Raw genomic sequence first — 18,745 nt, forward strand, 5'->3', positions numbered from 1 at the left:
ATGAACTGCAGTGCCAAGTGTGGACTGTACTCGTACTGTACCTTCGTAGTCTGGCCATGGTCAGCATGTCTACGTGCTCCAGAATGGCCTCGATGATGTCCAGCGGCAAGGCGACAAAACCAACATCTTCCTCCGCATTTAAATCTATCAGATCCAGGTCAAATAAGTTATTATACCATTAACACTTCGTTGACTGCCAGTTTTGAGCAAGGTCTACTTTCATGTTCTAAGACACCACAAGCACACGATTGGTCAGCAAGTTTTTCTGCCCAATGGTTCGTTTTGTTTTAATAGTGTTTAAACAATGCCATGAAGTGAGAAAACAAAAGGAACCGAGCAATAAAATGTGCGCGATTTGCTTGTGATGAAAGAGAAGGCACACAGATACAGCCTGGCCACGCCAAATTCGTACAGTTGCATAAATTAAATTCAAATACGAGTAATTTTGTTCGTCATTATGTTTTTCTTTTAACACTTTTCCAGTGCAACTTTTTACTGCGGATCCAGGCTGAGCTCGGGTTGAAATCATGATTTCATGCATTTCATATTTCATGTTTCATTTCATGATCATGCGGACTCTCCCGTGAAATATGAATAGGAAATGAAATGAAACGTGAAATGAAAGAAATCGTGAAATCACCTGAAATACGATGATACCGCATGAAATTAACGTGTTTCATAAAATTTTGTGGTAAAAAATTAAAAAACCTGGCACAGATTTGACTGCTTTTGGTGCAAACGCGATGTATTCAGCGGTATTAGCGAGTATATTTAACTGTTTCTAATGCGATCGTCGGATATCCGCAGATGGCAACACCAGAAGCCCCGATGGTACTTATCGTTAGTGAATCTTACTTCGCTTCCTGCTTATAACAGCTAGGTACCGCAAAATTTTATGCACTTACAGCAAATAGGAAGATAAATCCTTTTGGAACGGTATGTTTAACACAGTTACTGCAGAATCTCTAAAAATAAAATAAAACCAAAAGCGTGATGTTTCAACTCTTACTTACCGCGGCGCCCTATCATTTTGGCCACCATTCATTTTGGCCACCGTTCATTTTGGCCACCGTTCATTTTGGCCACCATTCATTTTGGCCACCGTTCATTTTGTCCACCATTCATTTTGGCCACCGTTCATTTCGGCCACCATTCATTTCGGCTTATTTTTTTCGATATTTAAGTAATTAAGTGCAGTTAGATTGTACATGTATTTAGTACGTATTTAATTGCTTAATAATGGCCGTATTCAATTGTTTAATAATGGTAACAACGAAATATTATAACATTCGTGATAAGTTGTACTCACATTATAATCGCGTACAAATTGTACATAGCATAATTACTAGTGAAAAAGCAACGAGCAAAAGAAACTAACAGAAAGTGGAAATTATAAACGCTACCCAATAACATATACTGGCAACCCCGATATAATCATATACGTATATGCAAATACGCGGGACACTTAACTGTACACAATATGTAATATTAATAGGTCACACAAAACAAATTACAATGGTTCACCCCGTTTTCCTAGCAGTATTTCCAGGTTTGTAGCCACCGATCTCAAGTAGTCCGCACTGTCCATCTGTCCGTAGCTCAAAGCGACTTTCTTAAGGCGCCTGGTGACCTCAACATACTTTTTCTTCTGCTTTGGTTCCGCACCTGCCATTCGCACCGCAACTTCCGTTTGCTGGTGTGAAATTTCCCGTGCCAGAAGGTCATGAAATGCATATATGCCAGGATGATCTTTATTCACAGCATCTGAAAAGGCGCGATGCCACGCTTCGAGGCGGTTGGTAGTGCGATGAACATCGTTTTCCAGTCTATCCCAACAGCTCCAGAATTCCACTGGAAACAGAGGTTTAGTGGCGATGCATTTGTTCGTTGGAATTAAAATTGCGGTATGCCCAATGTATGTCGTTCGTAAATAATCAATGAAAGCATCGCCTTGCTTGAACGGAAATTCTGGTATCTTTAACAGCTCCGCCAGAACGCGCTAAACATCCCTGACCGGAACAAATGCAAGCGCAAACAGCATGCGACAGGACAGGCTAAATTCAGGGTCAGTTGCATAAGCGGGTCCCAGTCCCAGGTTGCCAAGCTTTCGGTAAACACACTGACCAAAATGAAAGTTGCAACCTGCAAAAATATTATGTACTAATTAACTAATACTTTAAATAACAATTTATTACAGCGTTTGCGTGCACGATGGTAAATTTAAAATTATTGATAATTTTCATGGTTTATTTGTGATTTATAGTAATAATCCTATTAATTAGTAAGTACGAGTATATAGTGTAATATAGTTCATGATATTTATTACTATATTTTGCCATCTGTACCTCGTAATTTCGAATCCGGAAAAACCGCCCGAAATGCGATGATCGATGACTGCTCAAAATCCATGATCATATATTCAGGACCAAACGTACCCTGTCCACTTTTTCCCACCAACTTGTCACGAATAATGTTGAAAAAGCGGCGGTATGTGAGCTCGCACTTATTTGGTAGCAATCCGTAGATCAGGGGAACCGTTGATCCGCATACATTGCCGTGGACGGTGTACAGCTGCGTAAAGATAGGCGGGCTCACGCTGAATGTTCCATCGCTGAGCCAGACAGCAGAATTCGCCAGATGATCAAAGCATTTGGGACCACCAAAAACAATAATTCGGTGCTCATCTTCCCGTCCAGTGTCGGCAACAAGTATCGACTCCCCACGCGCATTTTCTTTTAAAAAATAACTTTCATCAATATCAGCCAGGGTGTTTATGCGTGTCCCAGGTACACCTGCAGCTTTCCTCTGGCGTACAATGGTTTGGGCAAGGGCATCATACGATGTCATTTGAACAGCAACAATCAGCGGGATATCAGCGCGAACTTCATCAATTATTTGACGTGGTCTTTCTAGCGTTGTGGCTGCACGGGCTTTCAGCACTTGTCTTGCGGAATTCGCATTGACTTTCACAACGTCGGGAGCGTGGGAATGATGGTCGCGCTCAGTTACTTTGCCATTAACGTAAAACAGCCGGGCCTTACAACGAGTCTTATCTCTGCAACGCCAGGTTTGACAGTCTTCCGTTTTAACATCAGCACGTTTCCACGCTTCGATGTATTCGTACCCGTTATGGATCAAAACCTTCCCTTTACGATTAGTCACAGAAAACGTTACTTCGGCCATTATTTTTGTAAAGACAGATAAATATTACAGTACAAAAAACAGAAAAATCGTAGAATGGTTTTTCTTTTCAGTTGTTCGCATTGCAATTAATATAAACTGAACGGTCGAGTCGGTTCGAATCACTTATCACGGCGATCACGTAGACTGATGTACAGCATCAAAATCGAACTCTACCTGAGTCATTCGGCGCCATAATTGTGTACAGCTAACTTTTTAACCCGTTTTAAATTCGAATCACCTAATAATTATGCAACCCTAATACTGCGGATATTTAAACTGCACTGTACTTAACTGCGTTTATTTGCCATAATTATAGTGCTTACTTAACACAGTGCAGTTATTAAGTGCAGTATTTGCGTAATAATTGCAATTTGCAAGCTACTAGCAAGTGCAGAGACCTACGTATTACGCTATACAATGGTTACAAGTCATAACCCATAATAATATCAATAATTTATAATAACCAATAGAAAAATTATAACGCAGCAACGGCCTCATACTCCTTCTTAAAAGTAAGTACTATATAAATACTGGTTTACTGAATACGTACATAATTACTGGATACGGGTGGCCAAAGTGAATGGTGGCCAAAATGTATGGTGGCCAAAATGTATGGTGGCCAAAATGAATGGACACGCTTACCGCGGTTTTGCGGTTTACCATATTTTGTACTCTCGGACCGTTTTTTTGTGAGTGGTGGCAGTTATATAACTTGATGCCTGAACGATATTATTAAAGTGTGATAATTAATATTATTAAAATAATTAATTTTTTAAATAATTTGATTCACGTTTCATTTCTTTTCATTTCACGTTTCATTTCATTTCCTTTCAAAACTGGGTTTGAACCTCATGAATTGCAACCCTAGTTGAAACACCTTCGCTGAAAACGCGGTTGCCTAGCGCACAGACGTGGAAGATTCGAAGTTGACCGTTTTCATGTTGAAACATGGGTCAAATGACATAATTTTAATGCCAAGCTATCTACCATACAGGCGGGAAGATGCAAATGACGGACAACTGGAAAAAAAATCTTACAGAGCAATGACTGAAAATTGTAATGATTGATATCAAAATTGTGGTGGTGCGAAGCGTATCGGGTTTTTTTGTGGGAATGGAAAACCCGAAGTAGACGCATAGTCATCTGTCAAAAAGATTTGATCAAGATTGGACACCTACGACCGTTCACGGCTGTACGGCGAGCGCCCCAAAAAGGGCGCCTTACAATGACGATGCCCCACTGCCCACAGGTTTGCTGCAAAGGTCACGTAGTCTTGGCAGAAATCGGGTTGTGTTAGACACCACCCGCAAGAGCACTCGTTGGCAAACACCATGAAATTTACTAGTCTAGGCTAGCAGAGGTGTTGAATTTTTAAAAGAACTGTGGAATGGTCGATGGACCCCAAAACAGATGGGTCGAATCGCCTTTCGAAGCTGGTCCGTTCTGGTTTCGATTTCACTGTAATTATTTTGTTTTCAGCGTAAAAACTAAAATGCAAAAGTTGCTGGACACACGCGCTGACCATACAAAAATATAATATGATTTTAATTCTTGACGGGTGACGTGTGGTAATTTTTTGGAAAAAGTGTCTGAACTTGGCGGGGCCAGGCTACTCTGTATATTGTACTTAACCGTATATGGGAGCACCGCTATGCGGTATGCTCACCTGAGCAGCTGCGCTGCGTCTCCTCGGCTGCTCTAGTTGTCTTCGATGTATGCCGTTTTGGCGAAAGGGAATCAATGGGCAACCTTCTCAAACTTCCCTGTGCTTCCGATTTTTTGTTGGTCAACAGCACAACATGCATAGCTAAAAATTTACCAGTAGCAACCGAACATTATTTTAGTACAAAGGCTGATTTTCTCGAAACCGTTCACTCACGCAGCAGGACGGTGAGAACCTACGACTGCGCATGTCCCAAAAGGATGGTGACTTACACCATCTCGATTCTGGACTTCTGGTAGCACCGGGTGGGTCAAAAGCAATGCTATCAAAAACTAGACCCCTTTTCACTCACTTAGCCAACACGTTTTGTCAAAAAATTATTGTTTTCGAAATTTGCTGCTGAATTAATAAAGGTCACTTCTGGTGTGAGTAACCGTGCTAGGAGACGAAATATTAATGTGATGCGCTTTGGTATCATTCGTTGCTTCCCATGGCCACCTATCTAAGGAAATGAGAGAAGAGCCAAAGAATCGCTTAGGGACTCACCTAAAGGCATATCGGCATTGATTTGCGGGCCCTTTGCGCCGGTGCACAGCCAGCCCTTGTTGGACTGGATAGGAGTGCCGCCGCTGCAGCACATGAGCTTGCCCCGATTCGCGAGACTGGCATTGGCGGCAATGAGACCATTATCAGTCCCATCCACCCCAATCTGCCAGATGCTCCTACCAGAATTAACCAAATCCCGCAGCGAACGTCGCGGTACATCGCGGAAAGCCAGGACCAGCTGTAGGGGATGCACGAGATGCCGGGTGCCGTCTGACGGCGTTTCCACTAGGCAGAGAAGATGCACGCCGAAGGCGGTGTAGGAGAGGACGGTGGCCGGCTGTAGTATCAGCGGATCGAGCCGGCGGTCAGCGCGCAGCGCCACCAACACGCGCTGGTTTACTGATGGGAAGCCAAATCCATCCTTGACAGCGCTGTTATGCGGAAAGACCGCGTGCAAGGGGAAACAGCGCGCGGCCAGGTGCTCGCAACGGAAGTCCACGCTCACCTCATCGTCAGATCCGCAAGTGGAGGCAGATGCCGGGGCTGGCTGCAGGAAGCCGAGGCACCACTGCACCGTCGCGCTCTCCGGGTGTCGCACAAACACCGGTATCGGTTCCATTTCGCATAGCGCACTACGGGTCTGGATGGTTAACGTTCTTCACCACTGCAAGCTATGGTGTTTCTATAAAAACAACTGTCTGTTGTAAATCGCGACATTCCTTACTGTTAAATTTTCCGAATTTTCGAAGTATGTCACGAAAGCAGGATTAATACGAGGCCTTGCAATGACCACGCCTCGGTCACGGCCATGAGTACGCCCGATACAGCTGATCATGAGAAAATTCGATTGTCGTAAACTAGTCCCAAGTCTGAATGACTTCGTGATAATCTCATTTCAGAGAGCAAAAATCTTGATCTTAAAAATTAAGTTCTTAATAAAGCATCAGGAATTGATCTAGTTAAAATCGGTTTGTATATAAGGATAAGATCTTGGCTACTTTATCCAATTAAGCCGGCATTTCGTGTTGCCGACTGTCGCGTAGCAGCAAATGGTAACAAAAAGTCAAAAACAGCGAAGAACCAGATAAGAATTATATCTTTTTCGTGAAGTCACAAATTTGCTGATGGTATAACCATGCCAACTAAAATTTTACTGCTGGAAATAGCGGCTGAAACACCCAAAAATTTTCGAATATCACGTAAAGATAGGAGTTGTCACGAGATTCTGGCGCCAGCGAGGTGGGACACAAAAATTATTTCCACTTTTTCAATTGACATAATTTTTACCAAGCACGGTTACCTTTCCTAAAACAAGTTTTACTGTTTTGAGTGGTCATTAAAACTGTACATCGAAAGAGCCTTAGTTCAGTTAGTTCAACAGTTCGCGATGCGATAAGTGGTTCATGAGAAATAAACCGAAATCGTAAGAGGACATTTCGTTCGGCCACCAGGGTACGTACAACTGCAAACCACAAAGGGTATTCCGAAAGAAAGTTCCTTATTTTGGTGCGCTATCATTTGAAGCAATACTTCGAAGTACTCGTACTATAGTGAAATATTTTTTGCTGCATAAACCATCATGTGAGCTATCTACAAAAATAAGAACCAAATGATTCGACGAAAGACTGGGGAAACAAAAAATTAAATAGCCTGAGCTTTTCATGCAGTTTTTTCATGGTCTTCTTCAGATCTTTTTCTTTTTTTTGCCACTTCCGTCCTTGTGCTACAAAGAACGTACCAAAAGTAAGTTTCCCCAATTTGCCTCCCTGCCATCTGAAGTAATACGCAACTGATATATTTTTTGTTACGTAAGAATTATGTAAATTTACCCAGGAAAATTAAAACTCAATGGTTTGATGAGAAAAGGTAGAAAGGAGCAACAGAATGGCTTGTACCACTTTTTCAGCTTCGCCACGAACTTTTCAAAACCCATTCATTCTTGTATCAATTCCGCCCCAGTCCAGTTTCTGGCAGTAAAATAAAAGTTAATTGCAAATAGTGTGCTTAATATTTCTGTGGTGGCAGATGTTCTTGGGAAGTTCAGGGGTTTGAGTAAAAATTTGCTTCCTCACGTCACCAAATTTTGTCTTATTTAGTCTTCTCGTTTGTATGAATTCCAGATGCTTTGCATAATGAAAGAACATTTTATGCGCAGTTATGGGCATCTAAGCTACCAGTGGACTTTAAGCGAGGGAAACAAATTTTTTCATGAAATTTTGATTTTCAAAACCCTAGTCATCGATAGTTTCTATTTTCCCACAAAAACTGTATGCGAAAGTTCTTTTGTTTATTAACTGAGATTAGAAGAGAGAAGAATGCTTAATTTGTAGACGCTTTGATTGTTACAAAAAGTTAAGAGGATGTTTGAGAAAAAATGCAAAAACTATCCTGGTAAAATCCGTGGCAAAGTCGAGAAACTAGAAAGTGGTCGATGGACATTTTGGCAATTTTTCTACATTTGATTGTTCTTAGACAAAGTTATATTTTACTTCTTTTCCTTAGTGAAGGGCATTTATATCTGTCTGGATAATAAAAGCTAAATGCATTTGCGCTGAGAGAGGCAAAATAGGGTAACTTACTTTTGTACGTCCTTTGTATCAATAAAACAAACATTTTATGGCCTGATCCCGTGGGGTCGGAGATCCTTTGCGGGTAACAAAATTTTGTTAAAATCCGAGGTCTGGTAAATCTTTTCTACTGCAGATGGGAAAGAATTGGATCATAGTGTTTAACAACAGCGGGTAATGTTGTAATGCGCCAAAAGCTGATCGAACTTCGATGACAAATGCGATTAACAATTACTTATTACTGCTACTACTTACTTTGTATTTTCGTGGAAAGCAAGGAACTAAGTGCTAACGGAAATAAAAGCAAAGCTTGTAGTTTCAATACTCCTTGATATAAATGCTATGAAACTCGAAAGTTCCCTATACTGCGCACACTGTATAGCCTATACAGTATGAGAATGTCAGAGTCACGACTGTGTAATAAGAAGGAGTTTATGGACAGTGCTACAACTATGTGGCTAAGTGCTTCTCCCTCTCGTTGTATCATTGATGCACATGCAATAGTTGTTCGCATAACCGGTCGCCCTCTTGCTACTTTTCCAGCTGGTAGCAAAAAGAGAAACCGGCCCACAACTGCCGGTATTGGCAGGCACCCGCCATACGAAAATTTTGGGCACTCACTGCATCGTAGACTCTATGGTAAGTACGATATAAGAAGGTTGACTTAGAACCGACCTATACAGACAGCGGTTACCCAATCCTGATCACTACCACCTATCCAATCTCAATTGCGCACAGCTAGTCACTACTCTGGTCTAGACTATTCTCTATATTCTCTTCTCTACTCGTATATATTAAAAGAATAAGGCTTTCAGAAATTCCATTTCCATACAGTTTGCCAGGACTCTACACTGAACCAAACTTCGATAGCTATATACCATTCGATAGCCCTAAGTTTCTATATTTGCCATCAAAAGTCCGTTTTCAAAACAAGAAAACGGTTTGAAAGCAAAGTTTAAAAAACTTAACATGCAAAGTCTATGGTGGAAGTGGAGAACCCACCACTGCAAAACGATCACACCACCACTGCCAGTAGAGCAAGTCACACTTTTGGATAAATCAGCAAAAACGTTACAGTGGATGACAATGGATGAAATTTTAAGGCCTATATAATATAAGTTGAAAGCCCTGAATTTATAGATTTCACCTCCAAAGCATGGCTACCGGGGAATATCAAGATTTGATAAGAAAGTCTCATTGCAAAGCAAAAATCTGGGAAACAGTCGAGGTTCTCATTTCCGAACACAAGTTTTTCAGGTAGCCGCCCTACACAGCGCGGGTGATCAGTTTTAAAGTTGCTGCGCTCTTTTGGGCGGGTACAGTATCTCGCTATGGTACATCAGCTTCACCGCACGAGGTGGCTTTTATAAGCACTTTTTGTTTCCGATATTATTATTGTTTAGTACTGTATGTACTATGTACGTTCGAGGCTTTGAGCAGAATATAATAAAAATGGCAAATACGAGTACTAGCGGTGGTTGCGAACCACATTATTGCACGAGCGCGAGCGTCAATACCCCTGGGAAATGGTATTGGGGTTGTGGAATTGGAAAAGCGTGACGTACGCTCTTCGTGGCGTCAGACAAATTTATGCTCTTGACGAAGACTTATTGCAGCACCTCGCGCTTCGCGCTCGGTGCGAACTAAAATTTTAAATCGTCAAATCCTGTACCAGCCGAATTTGCGCTATTTTCTGCGTTTTGATTTCACGGAAAAAGCAGTTCGAGATTTGAGTAAGTATTTTATGGTGTGCTTACCCAGCAATGGCCAGCATGCCACAGCGAGCATGAAATCCATGAATTACTTAATGTTAGCCACTGCAGCACATTTGATAACAAATGCGGAAACGTGCATATTATGCAAAAAATATCAATGTAAAACCGTCTTTCGTTAAACAGAATAAATGGATTAAATTACGTACTGATTAGCGTGGCCAACGGAGTTGATTGGATAGATGCAGTTAACATGGGCCGAATGTTACATTCACGAGAAGGTTTTGTAAAGTTCCAAGTAATTTATCAGTTTGTAATAATAACGAGCCGCAAAAGGCGCCGAGCTGTGACAAAAGCGAAGCCCGCGAAGTAGCAAGTTTAGCAATCGAGACAATTTCAGTAATACTATACAGCATTTGACTTTGAAGGGCAATTTTTACAAAAATTTGTTAGTTTAATTGGCATCGAAATTTAGCAAATAAATTATTAAGTACTTAGTTGCTTCAGCTCACAGATACTTGGTAGTAATTACACTGTTGTTTTCTTTATGCACAGCAATATAGTGAAAAAATATTATTATGCACCTATTAATAAGCCTATTGATAGGCGTTTCCGTGTGCATATTTAAAACCAATTTTGCAAGAAAAATGTATCTTACATTAGAGCCCTGCAACGGACTGGGAAATCCGATCCGCTCCGAACCCGCTCCGATTTTCGGACCGGATTGGGCGGATTTCAATCTGGAAAATTCGGGGTCGGAGTGGTTTCGGAGTTTATGTGCACCTGATCGGATCGGGTTCGGATGCAATAAAAACTCCGAATAATCCGAAATTAAATAAATATTATTAATTAATTTTTATTGAATTTCCCTCTTCTTCAAAACAAAAAACTTCGTCAGCTTCGCGCTTCGCGCGAGGATTCATTTGCGCTAAATTAGTTTACATCGAAGTATCTGCTTTTGCTTAAATGACTGTTGTTAATTCCCTTTCACTTTTTTTATTAATTCTCCTGACAGTTTTAATACTAGAGTATTTTACGATTGTTATGAAGTCGTTATTTGTTATCGTCTTATCAAATAATGTTAGTATAACTACGTCGGTCAAACGGACTACATGCGCTGTGCGGATCAGTCAGTTTAACTAGGCACCGGCTTCCCATTTTTATTTGCAGCACTAGTAATTGGATTAATATTGGTGATTAAGATAATAGCAATAATAATACATAAGTTTAACTAAACCTAAGGAATACATGGAACTACCATTTATTTTACTGTAGTTGCGGACGTTTAGAAACAACCATCCCATTAATTTTCTCTCCCTATTTTTGACCCTGCCCAATACGTGGGTGATCTGTGTACTGAACCGTATACAACAGAAAGATCTGATATAGATTTCTGACAATGAGGATACTTAACTAGCCTCCCCAATTGCTTCAACACTGCAGTGTTAAGAAACGTTAAATTTTCCTAAAAAATTTTTATTTATGTAAATCCTCTAGCGTAACCTTTATTATGCCCAAGAAAATTGTACTGGTGAATTTTGAAGTCTTTTTGCTGCCGACAACATGGAATTAAAATTTTTTGTTGATATAAAGATGTCCGGATGTGTAATAAAATTAATTTTCTTCTGGAAAATTTTTCGGATCGGATCGGAGTGGGTTCGGATTGGCCAAAAATATTTCGGATCGGATTGGTCGGAGTACGATTTTTAGAATTCGGAGTCGGACTGGGTTCGGATTAAATTTTTTAAGTTTGGATCGGACTGGACGGAGTTTTCTACTCCGTTGCAGGGCACTATCTTACATAGATTCGGGCGCCCCGTTATCAATATAAGGCGGCCTCCATAAATTACGTCACGCAAGTTGGGGGAGGGGGGAGGTCCTGAAAGCGTTACTGTTGTTACAATGGGGGAGGGGGTATTAAAAACTTTGTTACGATCCTGACGTCACCATGCTATATCTATGGAGGGGTTCTAAATTTGTTACGTAGCGCTCAGGGGAGGGGATCTGAGTTTGTTAGCACTGGTGACACAGGGGGAGGGGGGTATCAAAATGTCGTTTTTTTGCGTTACGTAATTTATGGATGCCGCCTAAGCGTCTTTATCGGGCCGCATGTATGTACAGTCTGTATTGCTATGGGCGTCGTTGCGTCGGCAGTTTGCACAGAACGCGCGAACAAGTTCAAGAGAATACCTGAGCCGCGCAAACGAGACAAACAAGGTGTTCGACAATGGCACTGCGGCGATGACACGGAGGTGCGATCTAGTCTGATCCCTATGGAGCCTTTCCTGAGAAGACTCACAACTTTTTTAAATATAGACTGGCACAGTTAACTCAGACGAGGAACCTCTACGCGCAGAGATCTCGTTGTCAAACTGCCGGCGGATTAGCTGATTGGTGTTCGAGCACGTACGTATGTTCTTTCATCATTGTGTCTTTTGTTTGCTTGTGCTTTTTTTATTTTTTCAACTTTTTTAAAGTTGTAGTTCTCGTTTGTTATTCTTGACTGTTTATCTGCCGAACGATGAAGCATGTTTTGAAACTATAGCAGTAGCAGAAGTTTGTTTGACAAGAATATATAGACACATAATACAGTCATAGAATGTCTAGCTTGTATTTACTGCATGAATTACATAGTTTACCAATAAGTGGGTTTTGTATCAATTTGTGATTTCCGTAAAAAATGCATGTTCAGAAATTCCGCCGGCAGTTTGACCAAGAGAATTTTCGCCGGCAAAAAATTCCGCCGTCGTTTTGACATTGGCCTTATAAGGAAGGCTGATGACTGAAAAGCGTACAATGCTTGGAACTAATAAAGTCATAAAATTGCAAAACTTTGGATTAGTTCAAAGCTGCTACTTAACAACTAGAGTAAAGTTCTGTTGATGGATGATCAGGAAAAAATGAATTAGTGCTACCGGTAAAGCTCAAAGCTGAAGAGAAAAGGGCTGTTTCCGGTGAAAAAACTTCGATTTTTGACGTTATCTAAAGCTTTTATAGCTTTTAATCTAAAGCTTCTAAAGCTTTGTATGTAAGTGCTATCGACGGGATGGGAAAAGATTTAAAATAGACACTGTACTGCGAAGGTAATACCAGTATTTCTGATTTCTATGTTAAGAAACAGGTTACATTTCGCACATAAAAGTTATGGAAATACAGATACGTAGATTTAGATATATGGCTATATGTACAGTAACTAATGTAAGTCTTTTTGAGATTTGCATTAAATTATTTATCCATCGCTGCTATATTCCGCGCAGTTTGCGCGGGGTCTACTAGTACTACTTAACAAGATGGGGGCTCGCTTCGCTCGCCCCATCTTGCCGAACTGTAGAATTAAATAGAATTACTACTCACCAGGGCTCGATCACTATCTCCCCCCTCAGAAAAAGCTCATTTTTTGTTTGAAGACACAATAGGTATGGGGAACACTTAAAAAAATTCTTTCATCGGCAATGGTCCAGTGGGCGTGGTCGAACACGAATTTAATGGTTGACAATATTGCATGTATTGCCACTGCCGTATCGCTGTAAGTACATAATTATGGTGTTACAGATGACACTGATAAAATAATTTATTGTGCGAGTTCTGTGTTATCCATTAGCACTGCACTTTCACTCCTCGATTTGATTTTACTTCCTAAACTGTTTTGAAAAATTAAAATTGTTAGAGAAGTCGCCAGTGGCGACTGTATTGAAACCCGATCGAAAAGACCATGTTTCTGCGTTTACAGCTCGATACGTGGCGAGATTCTTTAAAAATGCCAGTTTTTCAAAACAGTGAATTAGGAAGCAAAATCAAATCATGGAGTAAAGCTACAGTGGTAATGGATAACACAGAACTCGCAAAATAAATTTATCAGTGTATGACATGAGTAATCTGTAACACCATATTATGCGCAGCAATACATGCAATAATGTCAACCGTTAAATCGTGTGTGGCCACGCCCACTGGACCATTGCCGATGAAAGTATTTTTTAAGTGTTCCCCATACCTATTGTGTCTTTAAACAAAAGATGAGATCTTTCTGAGAGGGAGGTGGTGACCCAGCCCTGGTCACTGGTCAGTAGTATGAGAATAATAATATTTATATTATCTAGTTGAATCCGTGCAGAATTCCATGGACCCAATTTGAATTTGTGGGGTATACTGTACAATGTACGAGTTCATACAGTAACCCATTCCTTCCTATTGCAGTCAAATTAAAAACCAGGGGCAGGGGGTACCGCACCATTTTTTCTGTACGTTAACGCCGCTCGATAACTTCGATTGATTCATTCTGTTAGTCAGGTAATATGTTGCGGCCCATTTTCGAAACTTGGTCGCACAGCACAAAGCTAACGTGCACTCGCCAGTGGTCATCAAAGTCGGACGATTTTTTGTCTCGGGTGACCTGAGGTCGCTAACGCCTCCTGACCATTCGCGTAATGCGAAAAAATTTGATAAATACGTCAGGTAGTTGACGCTTTCTGTTAATCGACATAACTAAGGCCTCGTCACCAATCTGTAGCGAATCTCCTTACGGTACAGGGTACCACCGTCCCAGAATAGGAGAGAGATACGCGATACCGTATGTCGGTCCTCGCTTCGCATACCTCGTTACCCGTGAAAAGATTAGGGATGGGGGTATGCTCCGTATCCTAATGCGTCCCGTATTCATAACTCTCTAATACGGTATCCTGCGAACCGTATCTCAAATCCCGTACAAACCCTGCGTCTCATATCAGCCAAAAATTTTACGCGCGCTTTTTACGCATACTCTGAATTACAAAAGAAAAACGATACGGTACGCGAAGCCAATTCTAGAGGTGGCTTTCTCTGGTAACTTTTTGCAGATGAGTGACTTTTTGGATATTATGTGTTTTTTTTTCTCGAGAGTTATTTATGTTTAATTAAAATTAAAAATGCAAACGCTCCTATCGTTTCCATTTTCATTTCATTTTATCTCAATTAAATGCATATAATATGAAATGTGCTCTTCTTAGAACGATAAAAATTCCACTTATTCCAGCTCGTCTATATTATGAGATGACAACATCATGCAGAATTAGCTTCAAGGAAGCGGAATGGAGAAGAAAATCATTCATACCGAGTGTGCTTTCAAACACAAAACTGATTTTCCATTCATTACCACATAATAATGATTCGGAAAGAAAAGCGAGGCTGGGAAATGAAGATTTGATTTTGCGAATTTTTATCCGTATGTACCACTATAATAGTGTGCTTGCCGAAGTAAATTGCACAGATGACTTGAAAATGCAACTGACGTCTCACCACTGCATCACTAACTACGAAGTGTGGACTATGATGCGTAACAAAAAAACTTTCAATCCAGAGAACAAACATTTCACAATTCAGACTAGGAACTAATTAGGATGATGGCATAGAAACAATCAACCCAAAAATCGAAATTCTTTAAACAAACTTCGAATTTTTCATCACACATAAAAATACACAGAGCACACATCAAAACTGATAAACAGTGCGATGTGCAATCGGAGCGATGGAACGCAAATACAGCGATACGGGGCCGAAGCTGGGGATTCGATACAGGAAACCGATAGCGAGCCCAGGCACGATCTGCGAAGCCTGTACCTTAGTGGCGCGCACCAAAGAGTGTACCATTTCTGTACTGCAGCGAAACTAGATACGGTGCTGTATCGTAACGAGATACGCTGCAGATTGGGGACGAGGCCTAAGGTTTTAAATTATGTGAAATGGTGGCCACTGGTGATTTCACAGAAACATGGTATCGTTCTTATCGCAACGGGCAATGGGGTACATTACAGCCATTTACAAAATTTTCCAGTAAATTCAGCATATTAACGCAATATTCTGCAAACTGGTATTGTAAGACAACATTTTTATGGGAATTCACCTGGCGTTGCCAGGCTGGCAACTGCTCGCCAAATACTTTCATCGCTAAACTTCCGCTATTTTGCTTCAGCATACGGATGTTAGTGATTTCAACAGCAGAAGCAATGGCGAGAACGCTACAGTCGTAACGACAGCCGTAGCGAGGGGAGCTAAGAACGGGTGGGCGGCGCATCGGCCCTTCCCTGGTTCAGACAATTTTTTGCCATATGCATAACTGACCGGGATGAGTTTACGGGCGCAATTGTTTTTGGGGGTGAGGAGCCATTTTTTTACTGTTGCGCACCCTTCATCGCTCGGACCTCACTACGGCCCTGGTCGTAACCATTTTTTGCTTTTGTACCCGCGGAAACAAATTGTCGATCGACCGGTTAGTTAAATCATGATTCTTCAATCCCTAGAACTAGTTACAAAAATCTATATTGCTTCGCAATTGATTCTTGCATTCAGACCTGAGTATCAACAGTTTATTTATTCCTCGCAATTTTGGTTTAGGTCAGCAAGTTATTTTAAAATACAGCTGCAAAAGTATTGCGCTAGTGCTTACGTAGTGTTACGAACGTAGTGTTACGAACTAATTAATTTTGATTGGCCACGCCCTTTGAGTGTCAGCAGATAAAATTGTTTTTTAATGATACTACGATAGTATTCTTCGTTTCTGCAAATTATGACATTTTTCTGATTTTGGACCCGGAAAATGTGCCCTGGCAAGGTGCGGACTAGTGCAAGTGATACGTAATATGTTTATCTAATGTACCTACGGCTGTGGACGGTTCCTCAGTTCGTTGACAAAAATTACCACAGTTCTGCCACATAGTAAAATGTTTTCTTGAGACGAAAATGTATGCAAACTGCCAAGACAACGCTTTGTTTGCTTCTGTTTTTAGGGCAAAAAGGAACGTACTTGTTCTCCGGCAGTTTACGCACAAATTATCTGCATGATATGTTTGTTATTATTAATTAATAAACGATACATGACAGCAGCGAATTTTTTCTCTCTATGGTTTAAGTACAGAGCTCTGCAGTTATAAGTTGTTTTGTATTTGCTTCGCGCAATTAGTAAATCGATCAGCTTTTTAATTAGACTGTTCGTGCTCTGCACGCCCTAGTTTTACTTTATTGACCATTCACTTCCGAACAGGGCACATGCGTAGTCGGGACTGGGCTCCAAATTTAACAATTTTCGGTTTTGTCGAAGGTATTGTAGTATCTGATCGTCGTACCTCAAAATAAATTTTCGTCAAATGTGGTCACTATAAGGCGAGCCTCAACAAAAATAAAATTGGGTGCGACTATTGTCACCCCCTCGCACCCCCTTTTGGCTATTGTTACCCCCTTGCACTCCCATTTGACTATTGTCACTCCCTTTTTTTAGATAAAGTGAACACCCCTTTAGGCTATAGTCACCACCTTTCTCACCCCCTTTGGCTATTGCCACTCCTTGGCCATTTCTTATAAAAAACACGTTGTTGCAAGCTTGGCCTTTCAGCTAACTTAAGTAAGATTGTAAACTACCGGCAAGGTTCAAAAAAGTGCCAGCGACCACTGAGTGCTGTTAGCGCGGAAAGAGAGGCAGCCATTTGTTTATGACTCTGTACCGCCGACCTTGGCACCAGAGGTCAAGAAAGTATTGAGAACAACCGAAATCGAGGGCACCAAAATTTTCTTTCCGTACGTGAAGCATCAAAAGAGATTATCGTAATTATGGACTTTTTGCGATTGCATTCGCTGCGGATCTCATCAGCTAAAAACCCTCGAAGCTGTTAAGTTTAATATTAAAAAAATGACGCCGCATCTTAGCGATGTATAAAGTGTCAGTAACCTTCGCTTGGCGCCTTTCCCCTAGGCCTGCCGGTGGTGGCAGGAACAGAGCTGAAAAAGAACCGCTGGTGGAAAAATTATAAGAATAAATTGAGAGGTGGTGGCGATAGCCAAAAGGGCGTGTTGTAAGGAGTGACAATAGTCAAAGGGGGTGTTTATTTTAATAAAATAAAGGGGGTGACAATAGTCAAAAGGGGGTGCGAGGGCGTGACAATAGTCAAAAGGGGGTGCAGGGGGGTGAAAATAGCCATTTCCAATAAAATTTTGCATGTCATCATATCACATAACTCGATCAATGCTTTGCTTTTTCTCATATTTCGGTCACTTTGAGTGCATGGTTTCATGTTCCGGTCAACGGTCATCGGCGCGACCGCTCATTTGGCGCACTACATGAATAGCTGCTGATCGTACTCCCTTTAGCTACCCGTCAAAAGTGGCTGAGCAAGCCCAACCCACTCTCAAAATTTTCAGGGGTCCCTTAAATTCCATTTGTCGAAGGAAAGGCGCAGTGTTCTGCGTCTCACCCGATTCAGAGTTTCTGTTATTGGTGTTGTTTTTCATAAAAATTTATTGATGCATACGTTCAAATTTAATGAGAGAAGGCGTTCTTAGAGGAAGAGCAATCTCCCTCTGCTTCCTTTGTCTGTAACGTATCCACACTCTCTCTGCAGTACTGTATGACAAACTCTCTCTTGCTTAGCCTCCAGCTTTTGCGCAGGCTCTCTCTCTCTGCTTTCCTATCACACATTCTGTTTAAAATTGTCTTTTAAACTCTTACTGGATAAAAATGAACGAACAAAATGACCGTCGTTGTGCTGCTGTCTACATTTTAACTCTTAAACCATCAAATTCTGTTGAGCCGTTCAAAAGTTATTGAAGACTAAACGAATGTTGACTACCGTTATCTTTAATCTTTAATATATATAACGGTAGTCAACATTCGTTGAGTCTTCAATAACTTTTGAATGTCTCAACAGAATCGCATGGTTTAAAGGTCAAAATATAGGCACTGAAAAAACGACGGTCGTTTTGTTCGATAATTTTTCTGGAAAAGCAGTTTAAACGATGTTTTTCGACAAAATGTTAAGATGAGAAACCAGAGAGAGTGTTAGGAGCATTTGAAGATGCTACTGCAAGAGAGAGTGAAAAAGATGAAGAGAGGAAACAGAGCGAGTTAGCCACTTATTCTTATTATACCCGGTCGGATAGTGTTTGATGGATGTGCTGCACCCAGATCTTCCGTCCGTTTCCTTTGAAAAAATTTTCAGAGATGTAAGAAAGTTTTGTGCAAGCAAGGCACAAGATACAAACTGAGTACAAAAATGGATGAAGGATGGATGAGAGGCAGAAAATTATGGAAGCATCATGATGACAGGCACAAA

General features: G+C 41.0%; 1 protein-coding gene across 3 annotated transcripts in view; it reads right to left on the reverse strand.

Moving 5' to 3' along the window:
- The window catches only part of LOC129594820 (uncharacterized), a 42,948-nt gene that overhangs the window by 21,336 nt on the left and 2,867 nt on the right, over window positions 1-18,745 (reverse strand). Inside the window, exons 1-4 of one of the 3 annotated variants that reach the window (XM_055491641.1) lie at window positions 8,215-8,426; window positions 7,972-8,089; window positions 5,393-6,074; window positions 42-144 (exon numbers count right to left, since the gene is read on the reverse strand). In XM_055491641.1, the coding sequence (XP_055347616.1) occupies window positions 42-144; window positions 5,393-6,011 (722 nt within the window). In that variant the 5' untranslated portion in view covers window positions 6,012-6,074; window positions 7,972-8,089; window positions 8,215-8,426. Of the gene's footprint in view, window positions 1-41; window positions 145-5,392; window positions 6,075-7,971; window positions 8,090-8,214; window positions 8,427-18,745 lie in introns of those variants that run through there. The other 2 variants (XM_055491642.1, XM_055491643.1) reach the window with 2 other exon arrangements.

Source organism: Paramacrobiotus metropolitanus, unplaced genomic scaffold (assembly GCF_019649055.1).
Source record: "Paramacrobiotus metropolitanus isolate TYO unplaced genomic scaffold, Prichtersi_v1.0 Parri_scaffold0000071, whole genome shotgun sequence".
In the NCBI taxonomy this organism is placed as follows: Eukaryota; Metazoa; Tardigrada; class Eutardigrada; order Parachela; family Macrobiotidae; genus Paramacrobiotus; species Paramacrobiotus metropolitanus.